General features: G+C 37.7%; 1 protein-coding gene and 1 long non-coding RNA gene across 10 annotated transcripts in view; one reads left to right on the top strand and one right to left on the bottom strand.

Moving 5' to 3' along the window:
* Window positions 1-19,980, bottom strand: part of Tab3 (TGF-beta activated kinase 1/MAP3K7 binding protein 3) — a 60,616-nt gene that overhangs the window by 18,100 nt on the left and 22,536 nt on the right. For all 9 annotated transcript variants that reach the window (XR_003953021.1, XM_030251478.1, XM_030251476.1 and 6 more), the window contains 2 exons: window positions 6,786-6,980; window positions 941-2,399 (listed from right to left, as the gene is read on the bottom strand). Coding sequence is in view for 8 of the 9 variants with exons in the window: in XM_030251478.1 (XP_030107338.1) it covers window positions 941-2,399; window positions 6,786-6,887 (1,561 nt within the window). In the remaining variant the exon portion in view is untranslated. The remainder of the gene's footprint in view (window positions 1-940; window positions 2,400-6,785; window positions 6,981-19,980) is intronic.
* Window positions 2,142-7,016, top strand: Gm39523. Its single transcript, XR_878134.1, has 3 exons — window positions 2,142-2,228; window positions 3,824-4,005; window positions 6,777-7,016. It is a non-coding gene; the product is annotated as a predicted gene, 39523 (long non-coding RNA).

Below are 19,980 nucleotides of genomic sequence, written 5' to 3'. Positions count from 1 at the left end.
AGCATGACAGATAAAGTCATTGCAGAAAACACCACCAAACAAATTATAGGAGAATTCTACATGCACTGTTAATGAACATAAGACTCATCTGACCTGGGCATCAGCATTTACCTTAAGGTCTTAGTAATGCTGGGCCACAACCATTTCTGCTTTAATTTAGCCAAAATGGCATCATCTGTTCATAGCTCTTGTTGTGCACCACTTAGTTTTCCTGAGAGCCTGCTTATCTGTACTTGTTAAATGCTTAAGGATCAGAGATGGCTCAGCAGCATGCAGGCCCGAGTTGCAGCTCCAAATTCCACAATTTGATAGGAGAGAACTGGCTCCTGAGAATGGTACCTCTGACTCCACATGTGTCACAGCAGGCTTACATTTGCATTCATATTCATAAACACACCCACACACACAAAATTAAGAAATGAAGGCTTAACATTAAGCATTCTGAATCACAATTATAGTCAGTTCCCTTCTCAAATATTGAAAGTATCCTAAACTCTCATATATTCTGGTACAATTTGAAAAAATTTGAATAGACTTTGTAAACTTTGATTTACCTAGACAATACAAATTATTTCATTAATTCTACTTCCTATAATATCACTTATATATAACATTATAAAGACTCAAATTCTTTGACAAACCAGTCCAAAGTACATGTATCCTTTTCACAATACTTATTATACTTGTCTATATTTTTTGCCAATGAATGATATCTGTGAATAAAGTCTTATTAGGTTACAAGATTTCAATGATCATATTTGCAGCTTTATATTTTAAAAGAGTGAACAGATGACTCTGAAACAATAATTTTACTCTTGGTAACATTACCAGTCATCACTTACTATATAAAGCATTTAATTGAAAGTAAATATGTTCAATTCTATTTTCAATCATTTATCACACGACTATAAATATAAAATTCCATCAGTGTAAAGTTTACCTTGGGTATAGGCATAGTCATCTGATCCAGAACTAGAGCTCCTTTGATACTTGTGGTTTCCCTTTTCTCCCCCAGAGCCTGGTATCACTGAAATGGGCTGAATAGGTTCTGGTGCTGCAGAGCGTTCTTCTTGGTCCACTAAATTTAAAAGGTTTTCAGTTGTTGCTCGGCCTACAGTAATTTTAAAAACTGTAGTTGGATTTGGTATCACCCGAGGAGATGGTGATGGAGCACATGAAGGTCCAGTTGGCTGTGTATACGTAATATACACAGGATTAACACTAAATGGAGGTTTTGGTTGACTAGAGATCCCTCTTGAAGGGGAACTTGAAGGTGGTGTGGTGGCTGTGTACAGTGAATGCTGGTTCCTTGGAGATGGTTGATTACTGATAGGTGACGGACTTCTAGTTATTGCTGTCCCAGGTCTTTGAGAAGGTTCAACTGTAATTTCTATCTTCTTCATGGAACCTTTGGGTAAGCTAGATGCTGTGTAAGGGAGATAGGCTACCGAATGACTTCCTGGTTTCTGATAACTAGGAGGTCCTTGTTGATATAGGTGGGGTGGAGTAGTTGAAGGACTGGGTGGCATAAACACATGAGAGCTTGGGTGACCCAGCTGGGGTGGTTGTACTTGATGCTGTGGAGAGCTAAAGGGGGAAGGACACTGAGAAGGAGGTGGTGAATGGTAAACTGACTGAGGAATCTGCTGTTGTTTGGGAGAATACTGAGAAGGTTGATAGTTCTGTTGATGTGGATAAACAGGTAAAGGACGCTGGCTGTAATGAGGCACTGGGCCTTGTGGTGAGGACTGCCATGGAGCATTCTGAGGAGTCTGTCTTCCTGATGAACTCTGAGATGTCTGTCTAATAAAAATAGACCCAGGAGATCCATAGAGATTGCTTGGAATTTGTGGAAGAATCTGTAAAGCTCTTGGCACAGTCTGTCCAGAAGGAAGGTTTTGGGACACTGTAACAGTAATTGGATTTGTACTATACCGAGGTATGTGCATGTAGGACGGAGGTGGTGGTGGTGGTGAAGGACCTTGCATAGCAGATGGATTCATTCCTGTTTGCATGGAAGATGGCTGCTGAGGTGGCTGTGAAGGCGGGGTAGCTGCACTTCTGTTCTGCTCATTCATAAAAAACGGATTATAGTTGGGAGTAGCAGCCACAACAGCTGGAGCTGAGTGTGGTTCCTGAACTAAACATATCAGCTGTTTGCCTGCTGTATGCTGAGGATCAATATGTCCATCACTTGAGCTATGTACCAGTGTCCGACCACCATTAAGGTGAGCTCCATCTCCTGGGTGGTAGCTACTAGGAGAATGAATACCCAAATTAATATGCAAAAGGCGATTTCTATTCATTCTATTGTCTTCTGGACTATGGTATTCCATATACAAGTATTTGCTGCTCTCCTGGGAAAGGGCTCGACAACAGGCTTCTAGATTGTTGTTATTCTATGGGAGAAATGGTACAAACAACATTGGGAAAATTAACAAAGCTTAAGAATGGAAGTCAGTTACATAAATACTGTCACAGAATAAGTCAAGAGTGGTATTTTAACCATAAAGCCCACCATTGGCATCTGTCCTACAAAAGGGATGTTAAACAATCCAAAGTATAAACATTTAGCTCGCATTACTAGCTCTACCACTACTGCTACAGAAATGTAATGAACATTGTGACTCAACCCCAAGTTTTCTCATTCCAAATCCAGGACTCATTCTACACTTGCTGCAGCTCAACACCTTAAAATGTTGTGCTACTCTTGGATTCACACTTGCGGTAACATCCATCATTACTGTTTAACCCTATGAAAATGAAAATAACCATCCTTTAGTTTCAAAAAGTACCAAAATCACAAAATGAAAAAAGTAATATTCCTGAAGATTTTAAACAATGTTACTCTTTTCCTTTCTTTCATCCAAATTTATCATCATATAACATTAGTGTATATCATTAGCAAAGATTTAAACAAAGAAAAATGAGCAACAAGCAAAATTCTATAGTTTGACTCATGCCTTCATGATTTTGCCAGAGTTAATGAGAATTTACAAGCAACCATATTCAGACTGCCTTAATGAAATTCACTATGCCAAGTTTGTACCAGCTGAACAGTGATTTAATATATTTGAAATAGCTTTTTAGTTATGCAGATAGTAACTGCAACTGAAGTTTCAATGGACAATAATCAAATTCTTAGTTTTAAAAAATTTTCAAACATTGTAAGGTTCCACTAAAATACAGAACTCTCATCTATTAGAGTAAAACACATATTATCACCACTTTTGAAATGATTAACGAATTCTTAACAAACATGAATTTCTCTGTAACTGAAACATATGTTATTATACATAAGTTCATTTTACTAAAAATGAAGGGAAATACTTTACTTCTGCAGTGACCCAAGTAAGATATTAAGCCTACCACAGGACACGCAATGAAGTGATGTTTAGTGTTGAGACAAATTCAGAGTTCATCTACAATCCCATTCCCATTTCCAGATGCTGAGAAAGAAGAGTGCTAAGTGGCATACTTCATAAGAGGCACTGAACAAGCTAACCATGTAACCAATTCTAGTTCCTACTCTCAAGTTCCAGTGTCCTTCTACACAGTAACTTCAAAGGAAAGGATGTGTTATCAAAGACATTACTAAACTGGAAATTTAGGAAGCTAATAAAAAAAAAAACCCCATAGTCAAGCAAACATTTGCAAAATTAAATCTAGTAATTTAAAGAATTTGCTTCATGAAAAACATAGGTAACTTTATTTGCCTTAAATAAAGTACGTGCCAAGTACTATAGAAAAAAGTACTAATTGAAGTTTAGGATAAATTAATAATGCAAAATTTATTTTCTCTTCTTGAATCATGCTGAGCAAGGGCGAGAAGCTACCTATTAAAACCAAGTCTGGAATGCCTGGGAAGATGGCTCAGCAGGAAAAAACACTGGCTGCTCTTCCAGAGGACCCAGGTTCAATTCCAAGCACTTACATGGTAGCTCACAGCTATCCAAGTCCAGTCCCAAGGACTGAAGGCTCTCCTCTGGCCTCCGTAGGCACCAGGTATGTACATGGTATAAGACACACATGTACAAAAATACTCATAAACATAAAATAAAAGTAATTTAAAAAATAAAAATGAAGCAAATCTGCAGCCAAAGAATTCAGGTAGACTGATAACTAGAATGGGGCAGTAACAGATACTGGAAAGAAAAATATATATAAAAATAAACTATTTCAAAACTTCAATAAATGTATAAAATTAGGGGAGAACATACTTTAGTATTTGGTATTTTTGTGAATAACCCTGAAACCTTATTCTTTACATAACAAATCTGTAAGCCTAATAGTAATCTTACAAAAAGGACCCTAATACAAACAATAGAAAGTTAGTCTGTCAACATATTCACAGGCATGCCTAAAGTAAAAATATATGAGTAAATTCTATACAGACAAATTTAAACCACAAATACAAACTATGGAAATAGTATTGTTATAGAACTATTATAGAAACAACACTACAGAGGAGACTCAAATGTCATACTTGACTTGCTAAATGTCTTGATAAAAAAAGAATAAAAATGTCAAAGAGTAATCAGAGTTCCAAGTTGTTTAGTTGGATACAAGGGTCATAATTTTCTATGCAGAACTAGACACTGAACCTAGACCTTTATACATATTCTACCACTAAGTTATAGCCCCCACCATCTTCTTCATTTTTGAACCAGTCTCATTAAGTTCCCCTGGCTGTCCTCTAACTTGCAACTCTTTTGTTTCATTCTCCCAAAAAGTGGGGATTACATCCCTGGGCGACTGGCTTAGTAACAGGTAAAAATATTTAAGAAGGGAACTATATGGCTCAGTGAGAGTATGAGAACCCGAGTTGAGATCCTAGTACCCGCATAGCAAGCTGTGTGTGGCTATGCTGTGCTTGTAACGCCTGGGCCAGAAGAAGCAGACAGGAGAATTGCTGAGGCATGCTGACTATCAGCTCAGTTCCAGATTTAAAGAGAGACCCTGACTTAAAGGAATAAAGTGAAAAGTGATAGACTCGGGCAAATAATGTCCTTTTGTGGCCTCTGCATATGCACACATAATCTTTTTAAAGACATAAACACTTCTTAAAAAAAACTAAAGGAACAATGTTTCATACCTCTCTAAATGATGTAAATTAAGGGAAGATAGTCCAGAGGATTTAAGGCCTGTGTTTCAGATGCAAACTACTAGGCTCATGTACATCACTGTATATACAAATGCTTTTTGGATGGTAGGAGTTAAAACAAAGTCTTGATATATAGCCCAAGCTAACCACAATTTGCAGCACTCCTCCTGCATGAGCCTCCTGATCACAGGCATGTACCATCACATAGAAGGTTAATGTAGGTACTTCCTGGAGCCAGTAGGTATCAATGTCCACACTAAGATTCTGTTAATGTAAAAGATTGAAGTAAAAAAAAAAAGAGAAAAAAAAGGAGGAGGAGGAAAAGATTTAGGACAGTGTTCACTGAGCTGAATTTTACATTTTATTCCCTTAGTTAAAGGCCACGATAGCACAAATAAGGAAAGGCCAAATTTAAGTTACAACCATGTTGGAGCTAAAAGGGGTCCTAAGACAAGTAAAGAAAGTCAATTCTAGAAAACGGTTCCAACTAGAAGATTCAACTCTGGCTTCGTTTTCCTGTCCTAGGAAGTAGCTTTTTCTTAACCCATAAACATAAGTGGACCTAAAGAGCTGAGATTAGGAGTGCGCAGATGTTAGCAACCACATATAGCACAATAACCTTGGGCCCAAAGGCCTACATTTAGTAAAGAATTTGTAAACAATGGAAATCCTTGCTTGGGTTGTCTGGTCTCTACTTGTAATTAACCATCCCTGTCTACAGAGTTCTGCTGCATCTTCAGCTTCTCACACTGTAGTAAGGGACTGTGAACATGAATACAGACTGTGTATCATGTACTGCTTGCTCCCCATGTCAACCAAACAGGGATATGTCACAATCTAAAGCAGAGATACCATGCCAAGGTAACTGACTCATCAGTAATGGTTGTTTTATCTGTTGTCTCCTGAGTAAAAATACAGTCCAAAACTAAGAAATAAAAGATTTCAGTGTTGAGAACAAGACAAAGGGAATGTTTCTGAACAAAAGAAAGTTGTCTCAAATTTATACCTAGTAAGGACTTATGAACTAAAAACTGAAAAGAGGGAGTAAGGAGTTTTTCTACAGAATTTAAGGTTACATTTGGGATTTAAAATGCATCTCTGGGGAATAGGGGCATAGTTCTGAGGTAGAGAGCTTCCTCAGAATACATACAACCTAGGAGCAAATCAAAGAAAAGTTGAACTCTAAGGATTCAAGGATTATTGGCAACCTGTTTAAAAATGATTTCCTCCTTGGAGAGTGGAGTGTGCATGTGGAGGTCAGAGGAATTTGTGGGGATAGGTTCTTTTTTTATCATGTGGTTTTCAGAGCTCAAACTCATACCATCAGACTTGGCAGCAAACACCTTTCCCCACTACTTCTTCTTGCTGGGGAATTTTTCTTTCTACATGTGATTATTCTTCCCAATTTAGGAGGATTTTAAGTGGGTGAGATTGTACCTTTTGTGGAATATTTAGCAATTCAGAAAGACATTTTCCATCGTCAAAACTGTAAAAACCCTACTGTTATACAGTGGGTAGGGCTCAGGAAAGATGAGAAAGAGCTTACAGTCAGAGTTACCTGCCCCACAATATCAACACCACCACTAAGTCTGAGAAATCCTATAAAACATGCACTAGCACATGTAGTACTCTAACAAGTACTCTAACATGCCAACTCTAACATCACTTTCAGGAAACGTACCTGTAACATGCACTGGGATACCACACCCTCTGGAATTTCAGGAAAACGTTGTCGAAGATCATGGAGAACCTGAATATCAAGCTGTGGACTGTTTTGCGCCATGCCAGAGTCAATGTTGGTCAACTATCTCTTAGGAAATGGATATTAGCAGGACTTCCAAAAGTAATAATCTTCCAAACACTCTGTCATTTTCTTCTAAAATAAATAAAAGTTTAGTTAAGTCTAATTCCATATTTTACTTAAGACACCATCAATTATTAAAATCAAGAAAATGAAATAATTATACCTGGAACCAATGTTAGAAAACAGATACATTCAGTTTATTTCTTTTGATGTAAAATAGCCAACAATATTAGTATTTTTAAAAAGATAATAACACAGCATCCCACCACCTCTCCACCCATCTTCATCAGACCTGATGATCTGCAAAAATACACGTTGGATTCCATCCACATCCACTTTCCCGGCCTACTGAGTCCTCTGGGACACCCTAGCTCCCCTGAGCAGCTTGCCATCTCCACTGAATCCCCATTCTCCTGACACGTGTCAGGCCACCATCATCAGAACTGCTGATCAGGAACCTCACAGCCCAAGCATACACATCAGAGGTCTGCCACACCAGGATCATCGAGCTTAGGCCCCTTCCAATACCTACTACAACAGAACATCCAGGGACCAAAGCCATCCAGTTGAGCCTACAATCAACAAAAGGCAATATGATACCTTCAGAGTACAGCTACCCTACTACAGCAAACCCTGGATATCTCAACACAACCAAAGCTACAAGAAAATGACCTTAAAACCAATCTTATAAAGATGATAGAGTCCTTTAAGAAGAAATGAATAAATCCCTTTAAGAAATACAGGAAAATACAATCAAACAAGTAAAAGCCTTTAATTAAAGAGAAAACAAATAAACTGATCAAAATAATACAGGAAAATATAATTAAGCAGGCGAAGGAAATAATAAAACTGTTCAAAGACCTGAAAATGAAAATAGAAGCAATAAAAAAAAAAAACAAAACAAACCACACAAACTGAGGTAACCCTGGAGATAGAAAACCTAGGGAAGAGGACAGGGACAACAGATGCAAGCACTGCCAACAGAATACAGGAGATGGAAGCAAGAATCTCAAGTGTAGAAGATATGATTAAAGACATCAGTCAAAGAAAATGTTAAATCTAAAAAGTTCCTGATACAAAACATATTGGAAATCTGGGACATTATGAAAAGACGTACCCTAAGAATAACAGGAATAAAAGAAGGTGAAGACTCCCACCTCCAAGGCCCAAAAAATATTTTCAACAAAATAAAAGAAAACTTCTCAAAACTAAGGAAACACTTATACACATTTAACAAGCTTATAGAACACCAGTTAGATTGAACCAGAAAAAGTAAATCCTCTCACCACATAATAATCAAAACACAAAATCTATAGAACTAATAAACAATATTAAAGAAAATAAGGGAAAAAGGCCAGTTAACATATAAAGGCCTACCTAATCAGAATTTCACCTGACTTCTCAACAAAGGATCTCCTATCTAGAAGGGTGTACCTTGCAACCTCTAGATAAGCACATATGCCAACCTAGACTACGATACCCAGAAGAACTCTCAGTCACCATAGGTGGAGAAAATTAGGTATTTCAAGACAACATCAAAGTTAAACAATATCTATTCTTAAATTCAGCCCAAGAGAAAGTACTAGAAGGAAAACATCAACCTAAGGAAGATAACTACATTCAAGAAAATACATAAGTAAATCCATACCAGCGAAAACAAGGAAACAAGCACACACACACATACACACACACACACACACACACACACACACACACACACACATGCACGCACATACATACAAACAACAACAACATAAAAATGGCAGGAAGTTAAAATCACTGGTCTTTAATACCTCTCAACATCAATGGCCTCAATTCCCCAATACAAAGATACAGGGTAACAGGCTGGATAAGCAAACAGGATCCAGCATTCCACTACATAGAAGAAACACACATAAGCAAGAAAGACAGACACTACCTCAGAGTAAAGGGCTGGAAAAAAGTTTCCCAAGCAAATGGGCCCAAAAAGCAAGCTGCAATACTCATTTTAATATGTAAGAAAATAGACTTTCAACCAACATCAATCAAAAGAGAAAGGGAAAGACAGTTCATACTCATCAAAAAAACTATTAAGATAATATCTCAATTATGACAATCTATGCCCCAAACACAAATGCACCCATATTTATAAGGGAAAGAAAAACATTGCTAAAGCTTAAAGCATACATCAAATCCCACACATTAATACTAGGTGTCTTCAACATCCCACTCTTACCAACTGATAGGTCATCCAGACAAAAACTGAATGGAGAAATAATGAAATTAAGAGATATTCTGAATTGATGGACCTAACAGATATCTACATAATATTCCCACCAAACAGGGTATGGTGGCGCATGCCTTTAATCCCAGCACTCAGGAGGCAGAGGCAGGCGGATTTCTGAGTTCGAGGCCAGACTGATCTACAAAGTGAGTTCCAGGACAGCCAGGGCTATACAGAGAAACCCTGTCTCAAAAAACCAAAGAAGAATATTCCCACCAAAACACAAAAGAATATCCCTTCCTCTGCACCTCAGGGAGCCTTCTCCAATACTGACAAGATAGTCTGTCACAAAGCAAGCTTCAACAAATACAAGAAAATTTAAATAACACCTTGGCCTTGTATCTTATCAGACTACCAGAGATTAAAGCCAGACTTCAACAAGAACAGAAACACCAGAAAGCCTACACACTCAAGGAAACTGAACAATTCTCTACTCAATGAATGATCTGTGTGTCAGGGAAGAAAGAAAGAAACTGTCTATAATTCAATGAAAATAAAAGGCACAACATACCCCAAATTATATGACACAATGAAAGTAGTACTAAGAGGAAAGGTCAAAGCACTAAATGCCCCATAAAGAAATTAGAAAGTACTCATACCAGCAATTTACAAAAAAAGTAAGCAAACTGAAGAGGGGTAAAAGGCAGGAAATAATCAAAATCAGGCCTAAAAACAATCAATTAGAAACAAAGAAAACAATACATAGAATTAACAAACCCAAGAGCTGGTTCTTTGAGAAAGAAATTATGGAAACAATACCATTCCCAATAGCCACAAATACTATATAAAATGTCTTGGTGTAACTCTAACCAAACAAGTGAAAGACCTATATGACAAGAACTTCAAGCTGCTGAAGAAAGAAACTGAGGAAGATCTCAGAAGATGGAAAGATCTCCCATGTTCATGGATTGGCAGGATTAACATAGTAAAAATGGCCCTTTTACCAAAAGCAATCTACACATTCAATACAATTTCCATTAAAAAGAAAAATCCAACAAAATGTTTTATAGACCTTGACAAAGCAATTCTCAACTTCATATGGAAAAACAAAAACCCAGGATAGCTAAAACAATCCAGATCTTTGGGAGGAATCACCATCCCTCAACTCAAGCTATACTACAGAGCAATAGTAATAAACACTGCATAGTATTGGTACAGAAACAGAGGGGTGGATCAATGTAATTTAATCAAAGACCCTGACATGAACTCACATATTCATGAACACTTGATTTTTGACAAAGGCAAAACCATACAATGTAAACAAAGAAAGCATCTTCAAATGGTGCTGGTCTAACTGGATGTTTGCATGCAGAAGAATGCAAATAGATCTGTATCTATCACCCTGCGCAAAACTCAAGTCCAAGTGGACTAAAGACCTCAAAATAAAATCCGATACACTAAATCTAATAGAACAGAAAGTGAGAATAGCTTTGAATTCTTTAATACAGGAGACAAATTCCTGAACAGAACACCGAGGACCAGGCAAAGGACATTGCCATTAGGACAAAATAGTTTGAATCTCACTGAGAAGGGGGAACAAAATAGTCATAGGAGGCAGATGGAGGGAGAAAAGTGGGTGGGAGAGGGGATGGGGAGGTTTCAGGATCAGATGTGGGGAGAGACAGGGGAGATGGCCAGATGGCCATGAGAATGAATGGAAATCTACAGCCTGGAGGGGGTGGGGGGTGGGAAGCGTCTCAAGGACATGCAAAGAATCCTGGGATATGGAAGGCTCCTAAGAATCAATGAGGGTGACATTAGCTGAGACCAAGTGGAGATATGGAACCTAAAGAGGCCACCTCTTGTAGCCATGCAGGAACCCCAGTGGAGCTACAGAGACACCAACCTACCCACAACTTTCGATCCAAAATTTATTCAGCCTACAAGAAATGGAAAGAGGGGAGATGGAGCAGAGACTGAGGGAATGGTCCAACTAGAGACCCATCTCATGGTCAAGCACCAATCCCTGACACTATTAACAATACTCTGTTATGCTTGCAGACATAAATCTAGCATGGCTGTCCTGTGAGAGGCTCCACAGAGGAGCTCACTCAGGCTTATACAAAGACTCACAACCAAACAGTGGATGGAGCTTGGGTACTCTTATGGAAGAGTTAGGGGATAGACTGAGGGCTCTGAAGGGGAAAGGATCTCCCTAGGAAAGCCAAGAGTCAACTAGCCTGGACCCTTGGGGCTGAGACTGAAACACCAACCAAAGAGCATACACGGGCTGGACCTAGGCCTCCCATGCATGTATGTAGCAGATGTGTAGCTTGGTCTTCATGTAGGTCCTGAACAACTAGAATGGGGAGCTATCTCAAAAGCCGTTGCCTGTCTGTGAATCCATTCCACTAACTCTGGCTGTCTTGTTTGGCTTCAGTTGGAGAAGAACTGCCTAGACTTGCAGAGACTTGATGTGCCAGAGTGGGGGGATGCCAGGGAATGGGGCTCTAGTCTCTCTGATTAGAAGGGAAAGATGGGAGGAGGGACACAAATGAATTATAGGCCTATAGAAATGAAGCACCTGAAATTCACACAGATGATGAAAAGCTAAATACACACACATATACTCACAGGAGAATCCAAATGGTAAACATACAGGCTAATGTTAGAGCTGGGAACACTTTCGTCCATCATAGGATTGATTGATGTATCACTAATGAATGCTAATTTCAGGGAAAATTTGAGAGAAAAGTGGGATCTATATCTATATCTATATCATCTTCCAAGTATCTCCTTAAGCTTATTGGTTGAAAAGAGAAACATTTTACACCAATAACTCTACTGTGGTTGCACAAAAAAATACTTAGGTTTATAAATTGTACCGTAAAACTTCTTGGCAGTAAAGGACATGCAACCTACTCTCAGAAAATATATATACATACTGTGTGTTGTGATTGTGTGAATATACTGAAACTTTTTTAGCAGCAACAAAATCATCAGTTTCAGGCATTAAAACTTTTCAAGTTTCAGATTTTCCAATTGAGATTATTAAAGCAGAACATAAATTCTGTGCAAACAATACAAAAATGAAGAAAAACTAGAATCCAGAAAATTTTCTGGTCCTAAGCATTTGGGGTTAAAGAGATTCAACCTGTAAAACTTTTCAATGTTTACTATTGACTAGGTACAAAGCCTAGCAGAGACTAGGTGTTTAGGAGATTATAAGTGAAATTAAGAGGAATGGAACAAATTTAATGAGTTTAATCAAATTTGTATTTACAGAAATAGGAACAACTTTCTAACCATTGAGGGACTGCCATATCCAAAACAAGTCATGAATATTTAACTGAAATTTTAATGAAGAACTTCTTAAGCATCCAATTGTTTAAGATTTCATAATAGCTCAAAAAGACCACTTTTAAATAATTTCCTGACCCTACTTAGACGTTCTCACAATGCAAAGTCCGCACAGTTTTCTTATTATGAGAAAGAAGACGAGAATTGGTTTCAAGTGCCACAGCACAGGCTCCATGCATGTTCAGAGTTAGAGTGCTCTGTCAGCACAAACTTTCCATTCAATTTATCACTATTATTAGATCTCATTTACTAAACAACTATGCCCTCAAGGGTAACTATAATTACCTCCACTTTGCAAATAACAAAATGAATTCAGAGAATATACTTAGGGTAAAATCCTAACTCAAATCTAAAATCTGCATTCTACAAAGTCTGTTTTACACACTGTCCCTGGTAGATATCTTTTACAATTCCAGTGTACATACTCAGAGATGACTTTCTGTCTCTCTATGGCTGGGACAAAAATGAGAGTGAACTTTCATTGGTTACTCATCCAAACAGGGAGTTCTGGGCATGTGGGGAGGTAGAACGCTGGAAGCAAAGAAAGAATTCTTGAACAAAGTAATTAGTTGATTTTACAGGTTATATGAACTGCAGCGCTAGAGAAGATGCCCTTTTGTACTGGGATTCTTCATGTCTTTTTTTTTTTCCAGTGCTTATATTTTATTCACTATTCTATTAAAAACAGATTTTTCATACACTCTATTCTGATCAAAGTTTCCCATCCCCCAATTCCTTTCCCCCTCCCCATCCAGCAAAATCTATAATCCTTTAATATTCTCATTAGAACACGAATAGGTAACTTGAAAAAAAAAAGCAAGAAAAAAAGAGCCAAAGAAAAGGGACGAGAAACATACAGATGTACACACACTTGCACATATAGCAATAAGAACACAAAACCAGAAACCGTAATATGGAAGTAAGAGGCCTGCAAGGTTAAAGGAAATATACCCAGAAAAAGCATTATTAGAAAAAAAAATGTGCTCTGTAGACCAGGCTGGCCTTTAACCCACAGAGATTTACCTATCTTTGCCTCTGCTAAGCTTAAAGGTGTGTGCCACCACCCAAAACAACAGCAATAACAACCAACAAAACCAAAAGCATGCCAAGCACATCACTCAGTTGTGTTGGCCATCTACTGCTGGACAGATCCTGTCTGTATTTAAATGTGGTTTCTATAATTGGTGAGACTCTGCTGGAGAAAACTTACTTTTCTTTTGTGAGTGGTTGTCAGGTAAAGATAACTTCTGGCTAAGGATGGGGGGAGACTGCATCCACTTCCTCTTTCAGGGCTGTGGACCCCATTAGCTTGAAACTTTGTATGCTGCCACAGTCTCTGTGAGTTCCTATGTGCACCAGTCTTCCTGTATCTAGAAGGCTTGTTTCCTTGGTGTTTTCCATCCCCACTGACTTTTACACTCTTTCTGCCTCCAGGGCCTCACAGACGCCCCAACCCCAAAATAACGCAGGCAATTGCCAAGGCTATTATTGGTTGCTCTCCACAAACCAACAGTAAAGCCCTATTGCTGACGACAACAGTTATATAACTCACTGAATACGACAGAGAAGTTGAGCTGGTACCTATCTAGAGCCTTCACTCCTACTGACTAGTGTTCATGGTACTAGAAGGTACTCTGCATGTTACCCAAGCAGACAGGTAAACATCAAAACAGCTATGAACCCTTTGCTCTACAATGGTTAGCTGTCTGCATAATATGCTGGCACAGTAACAGCACAAAAGACAAGGGAGTCACCAACCACTACGTGATTAAATTCAAGGCCATGAGATGGAACGCATGCCTGACAGTACAATACAACCAAGGACCTGACACTAGACAGAACATGGGATTAGGGAAAACCAAGTACTACTGTTCTGCTAAAGAAACACAGCAATTAAACAACTAACAAGGTTCTGCTATACTCACAGATATGACTCTGGTCAGCAAGCTCATGTACTCTTAATAATGCTTGCTATTCTGCCTTAGGCATTCCCTTACATAAGTACCAAAATGGTACTGTTTAGTGTTTCATAGTGGCATAAAACACTCAAATATAATACTTTCTTGAATACTATATAATGTTTAAAATAATTTCCATTTTGTTCACTAAAAAGTTAATCCAACAGATAGGATCACATGGACCAGAAGACTTTCTAAGGTTGTTGAGCCTTTATTTCTTGTTGGGTTTTGTAAACTCCTAAATGAGTGTGCTATGTGTATGTACACATGTATGGAGGCTTGGAGCTGATGTCACACGTCTTCCTTGATTGTGCTTCCTTTTTGATTAACATGATTTCTTGCCGAACCCATAACTTACCCATTCCAGGTAGTCTAGCTATCTAGCTTGCCTCGGAAATTCTGTCTAGTCTCCTCAGTGCTGAGATTACAAGCAGCTTTTATGTCGTTGGTTCTAGATATCCAAACATCAGTCACCACATGCTGAGGCAAGTGCTTCATCCACTGAGCCATTTCTCTAGCCCTGTTTATTTTAAAGACAGGGGTTCTCATTTTAGCCTAAACTAGACTATGACTAATAAACTGGACTATGACTAACAATGGTCTCTCTGTCGAAACATCCCAAGTGCTGGAATTATTGATATATGCTACATGTGACTGGGACTCCTAATTTTTGATGGAAGATTAGGAGGACAGAAACTATGCCTAGCAGTGGCATCATAGAAAGGTTCTCTGGTTGCATAGCCATCTCCCTAATCAGGAGGACTGGCCTTGCCCACACCTACAGTGACTTCTGTTCTGAAAAAGCGCCCCGAAGGCTCTGTCGAACCACAATTCCCTACAGTCTAGAAAATGGCATTGATACCTAAGTGTTTGGTTTCTACAGGCTTTTGTAAGCTCAGCAAAGATACAAGATTATACCATTATGGCTCAGTGTTCTACCTCTGCTAAAACGTTAGTTCACTACCTAAAATAATTACACTAGAGGTTGCAAACCAATGGTCTGAGAGGCCAAATCTAGCTTATAGATATCCTTGATTTGGTCTTGACAATGATTTTTAAGGGTAAATTACATTTTAAAATAGGATAACTCATACAAGAAGGTCAACATTAAACTTTTCAAAGTTAGACTATCTGGCAACTATAGGAAATAACTGCCTGAAGCCACTTTAATCCACTCCAATTCTACCCACTAGAAGCCACAAATAAAAGAGTTCTGTCTTTGGTTCATTTATTTGCATACCTTCTGGAGTTGTGGTAACTGAAATGTGTTATAAAGACAGAATCAGTTTAGCATGTCTAATGGTATATTATAATCTGAGGATCAGTAATTCATTATATCAAGACTGTCTTGGGATAGGAGAGCTATTCAGCACAGTGGCCTATCCCATGAACAAATCTCAGTAGCAGTAAAAGACCACTGGAGAATACCCTGGCTGACGATATTGACTGGTGAGGCAAGCATTTCCTAGGTTTAAAGGAAAATATGCTTTGTTGTGAGAGGACTTTTAAGGTCTTTTGAAAATTGAGGCACAAAGGCAAATGCATAGTGTTAACAAGTCACAAAGGATGTAAATAGAAGTCTATGCTCTTAGCCAGTGGTTTCCTGTTCTGCTAGCTGGCAAGATTCTGATGATGCCTTAACTCTTAAAGGGAAATTTAAAATAAATTTTGTTTAAACAGGAATACTTGCACTAGACTGAACTTTTCATACTAAATGGAAACAGGAAGTGTACACTATTGGAGGAATTTTTAAAAAGCAGATCTTTCAAAGACATATTTCCAATTTCAGGACTTTTTGCACACATATGTAAAAACAGATAAAGAAAATGATCACTTGTTTCTCCTAAAAGGATCCTCTGATAATTTCTGAAATAAGCATCCTATAGGATTTTCATTATAGTAAAAACTAATTTCAAATAGTCACAGATTTCTGGCATATAGCCCATATTTTATTATATTCTCAAAAGAAATAAAACCCAAATAGCATTTCCATTTAAATGATCAAGAAAAACATTTCAAGTTAAATATAACCCTAGAAACAAATAAAAGCATATCCATGTTAAATTTAATTCTAAAACATTTCAAAGAGATTATGTATTTGTTATCTATAACCTATATGCTGAAATATTGGAACATAAGCTTCAGTGTGTGTGTATGGTAAAATATATCCACAAAATCCTAGCCAGGAGAATCTAGAACAGGAGTTCTCAACCAGAGGGTTGCTTGCACTCCTTTGGGTGTCCAACAGCCCTTTCAAATCTATTAGAAAACACAGATATATACGTTATGATTCATAACAATAGCAAAGTTACAGTTATGAAGCAGTAACAAAATAATTTTATGGTTGGAGGGGGTCAATAAAACCCAAAGAACTGCTTTAAAGGGTCTCAGTACTACGAAGGTGGAAAGTCATGTATCTAGATGGAATGACCACATCTAGAACATCTAGAAACAAGCTAAGTTTCTAGTAGTATTCTCTAACAGAATGAATCACAGCCCTATAGAGGAATGGATGATTCTAGAACTAGGTCAAGGATTATACATGATGGGCTTGAGGCATCTTTTTAAAAAAAAAAAAGATTTATTTATTTGTTTTATGTATATTAGTACACTGTAGCTATCTTCAGACATAGCAGAAAAGGGCATCAGATCCCATTACAGATGGTTGTAAGCCACCATGTGGTTGCTGGGAATTGAACTCAGGACCTCTGGAAGAGAGGTCCATGCTCTTAACCACTGAGTCAACTCACCTGCTCAGCTTGAAGCATCTTGTAGTGCCAGAAAGTAAAGAAGTATTCAAAAAAAAGACGACCCATAATGATAGGGTCATATCAAAGTAACACAGGAGAAAACTGAAAGAACCAGGACATCAAAATAAAGTAGTGTTAGATTATGAACCAGAGTATAAACTAAATAAGCCCACACTGGTAAAAGGAAATGCTAAAATAATTGGGGAGGGGGAGATACATCTCCCAAAAATACAGAACAAGATGAAGACAAAAGGTTGGCCTTATAGAAGAGAAACATGGCAAACACTTCCTCTCCCAGGTGAATCAAGGTCAATATGAGCAATGATAAGCCATATTGACAGCACTCTGGATATTTGAAAAGAGCATCAAACGGTACTTTGTTTATAGCCTTCCTCTAAAACCATCCATAACCCCAGCCCAGCTACGAGCAACACATCTGAGGAATGCTCTACAAAGAACCCGATCGCCATGTTCACCTCAAAATTGTCATGGCCTCAAAAGGAAAAAGAAGACTCTGAAAAAGGAGACATAACAACCAAAAGTTACATATTTTCCTGTATGGAAGCTTAAAACACAAGGAAAAAAACCAGACCTGGTTAAAACCCAAGGAAAAGTGAATAAAGTGCAAACTACAGGTACATGTTATAACAAAAACACCATGCTAATATATGCTATTAATAAGAGCAGAAGCTGAGTACAAGGTATTGGAAACTCTGTACTATATTCTCAATTCTTCTGCGAACTAAATCTGTTCTTAAGTATGAAAGTCTACAGAGGATAGCCTTGTCTGTCATCAACGGGAGGAAGAAGATCCTCCTGTGAAGGCTCAATGCCCCAGTGTAGGGAATGCGGTGAGTGGGAGTGGGCGGGCAGTGGGCAAGCACCTTCATAGAAGCAGGGTAAGGGGGGATGGGCTAGGGGGTTGCAGAGGGGAATCCAGGAAAAGGGGTAACATTTGAAGTGTAAATAAATAAAATATCCAATGAAAAATTTAAAAAATTCAAGTCTATTTAAAATTGGAGGAAAAAATGTATCTCAATATGGTCTATGTGTCCTGGGAACAGGAGATTTTTACTCACATCTCCAGCTCTGAAATGACCTTCTTTTCAGTTGTCTAGGAATCCGAGAAAATTTAAAGATACCCTTTTGCTCTTTTCTCAACTGAAAATGTATGACATCTATGAGACTTCTGGTGACTTAGAAGACTGGCAGACATAATACTTGACTAGGGCATGTGGCTCTTTGCCAAGTATCATCACAAGCTGACTTATCTTTTTAGATAATTTTTTTTCTACAGTAATTAAATTCTACGTTGTTCCATAGAAGAAGCTGCAGTTTAAAAAGACAAAGCCATAGTCTATGCTTACTTTGAGGCTTTGTGGCGCCTGGCTGTAACTTAACATCCTGAGCTCTCATTCTATTTAGACAAGAAAGGATTACACCTGGGCCTATGATATACAAATAGTTTTTAATTGTGTAAGTAAAATATTTATTTTGAAAATGCTATTGCATGTTTTTGTTCTACAAAGAAGGGTTTATATTGAGCATAACTGTATTCACGTATTTTGATGGTGACTACTTTCTGTAGTTTAGACATTATCTGCACTCTCAGTAAACCTAGTAACCCAAGGTTAACATCCTCATGTTAGAGTGTCAGGGTCTATCATAGCTATCATACACACAAGTTTCTGATTAATCTCCTGAATACACTGCAGTTCATAAACACAGAACTAAAGTACTGTATCTCATTTACACTGCCAGAACTTTAATATCTAATTTTAAAACCTCTCACTTTATCTTGAATAAAAATGATCTTTAAGTATCAGGTACAAGTATTCATCATCCAACTTATTGCTATTTCTACCACGTGCAATAACCTCTGATATAACACAAAATCCAGTCCTCATCTACCAGGAACTTCTATAAATACAGTTTTCTCCCCCTTTACATGCCTATAAAAGCATGGAGTGTTTGATACCACTTTCTGAACCTCACATAATATATCTGTTAAGTTTTTATTCTCTCCTAAGTTTTATTAATATAATTCTTGAATACAAATAAAGAAAAGCTCTTTTGGGTACAATAATTTATACATACTTAGTAGAATTTATAAATACTTAGTAGAAATGTCAAGATATAGGAATTCAAAGTAGTTGGAAATTTAAAATGCTCTGGTTAAGGTATCCTAATGTCTTTGTTGGCTCAATTCCTAAATGACATTATTTCAAAAGAATGACAACACAACCTATTAGTGACATACTCTAGAGGCAGATAATCTCGATATTTATTACTAGTGCTTTTCAAATCCTAGGGTCGTGACCAATTCCTGTATTAGACAAATGTACTAGGCAATGGCTATTCTTTAAGATAAAACAAAGATAACTGAAAAATAACGAAGTTCAATGTATACAGAAAAATACTAAGTGAAAAACTGGTTTCTAGTATGTGTGTATATATATAAGATATAATTAAAATGTGTTTCTTATTGTTGGAGGAGTTGATACCTGGCTTAAAGTGTGGTAAATATTCTAGGTTACTTAAATAAAATATTTACTGCTATCCCTGTTTACTTTTTTTAATAACCTAGAAGCTTTCTATTTGATTTAAGAAAAAAGTCTTTGGACCTGTGAGATTGGCTCAGCAATCAAAAGTGCTTGGCATCAAGCCTGGCAACCCATGTTCAATCCCTAGGACCCACATGGCAAAATAAGAAAACAAACTTCTGCAAGTTGTACTCTCACCTTCCACATGCATGCTTTGGCACACATGCACACAATATAAACGTGATAAAATGTCTATAT

Source organism: Mus musculus, chromosome X (genome assembly GCF_000001635.26).
Source record: "Mus musculus strain C57BL/6J chromosome X, GRCm38.p6 C57BL/6J".
Lineage (NCBI taxonomy): Eukaryota > Metazoa > Chordata > Mammalia > Rodentia > Muridae > Mus > Mus musculus.
Note: the sequence above shows the minus strand (reverse complement) of the source record. Positions and strands in the feature narration are given on the sequence as shown.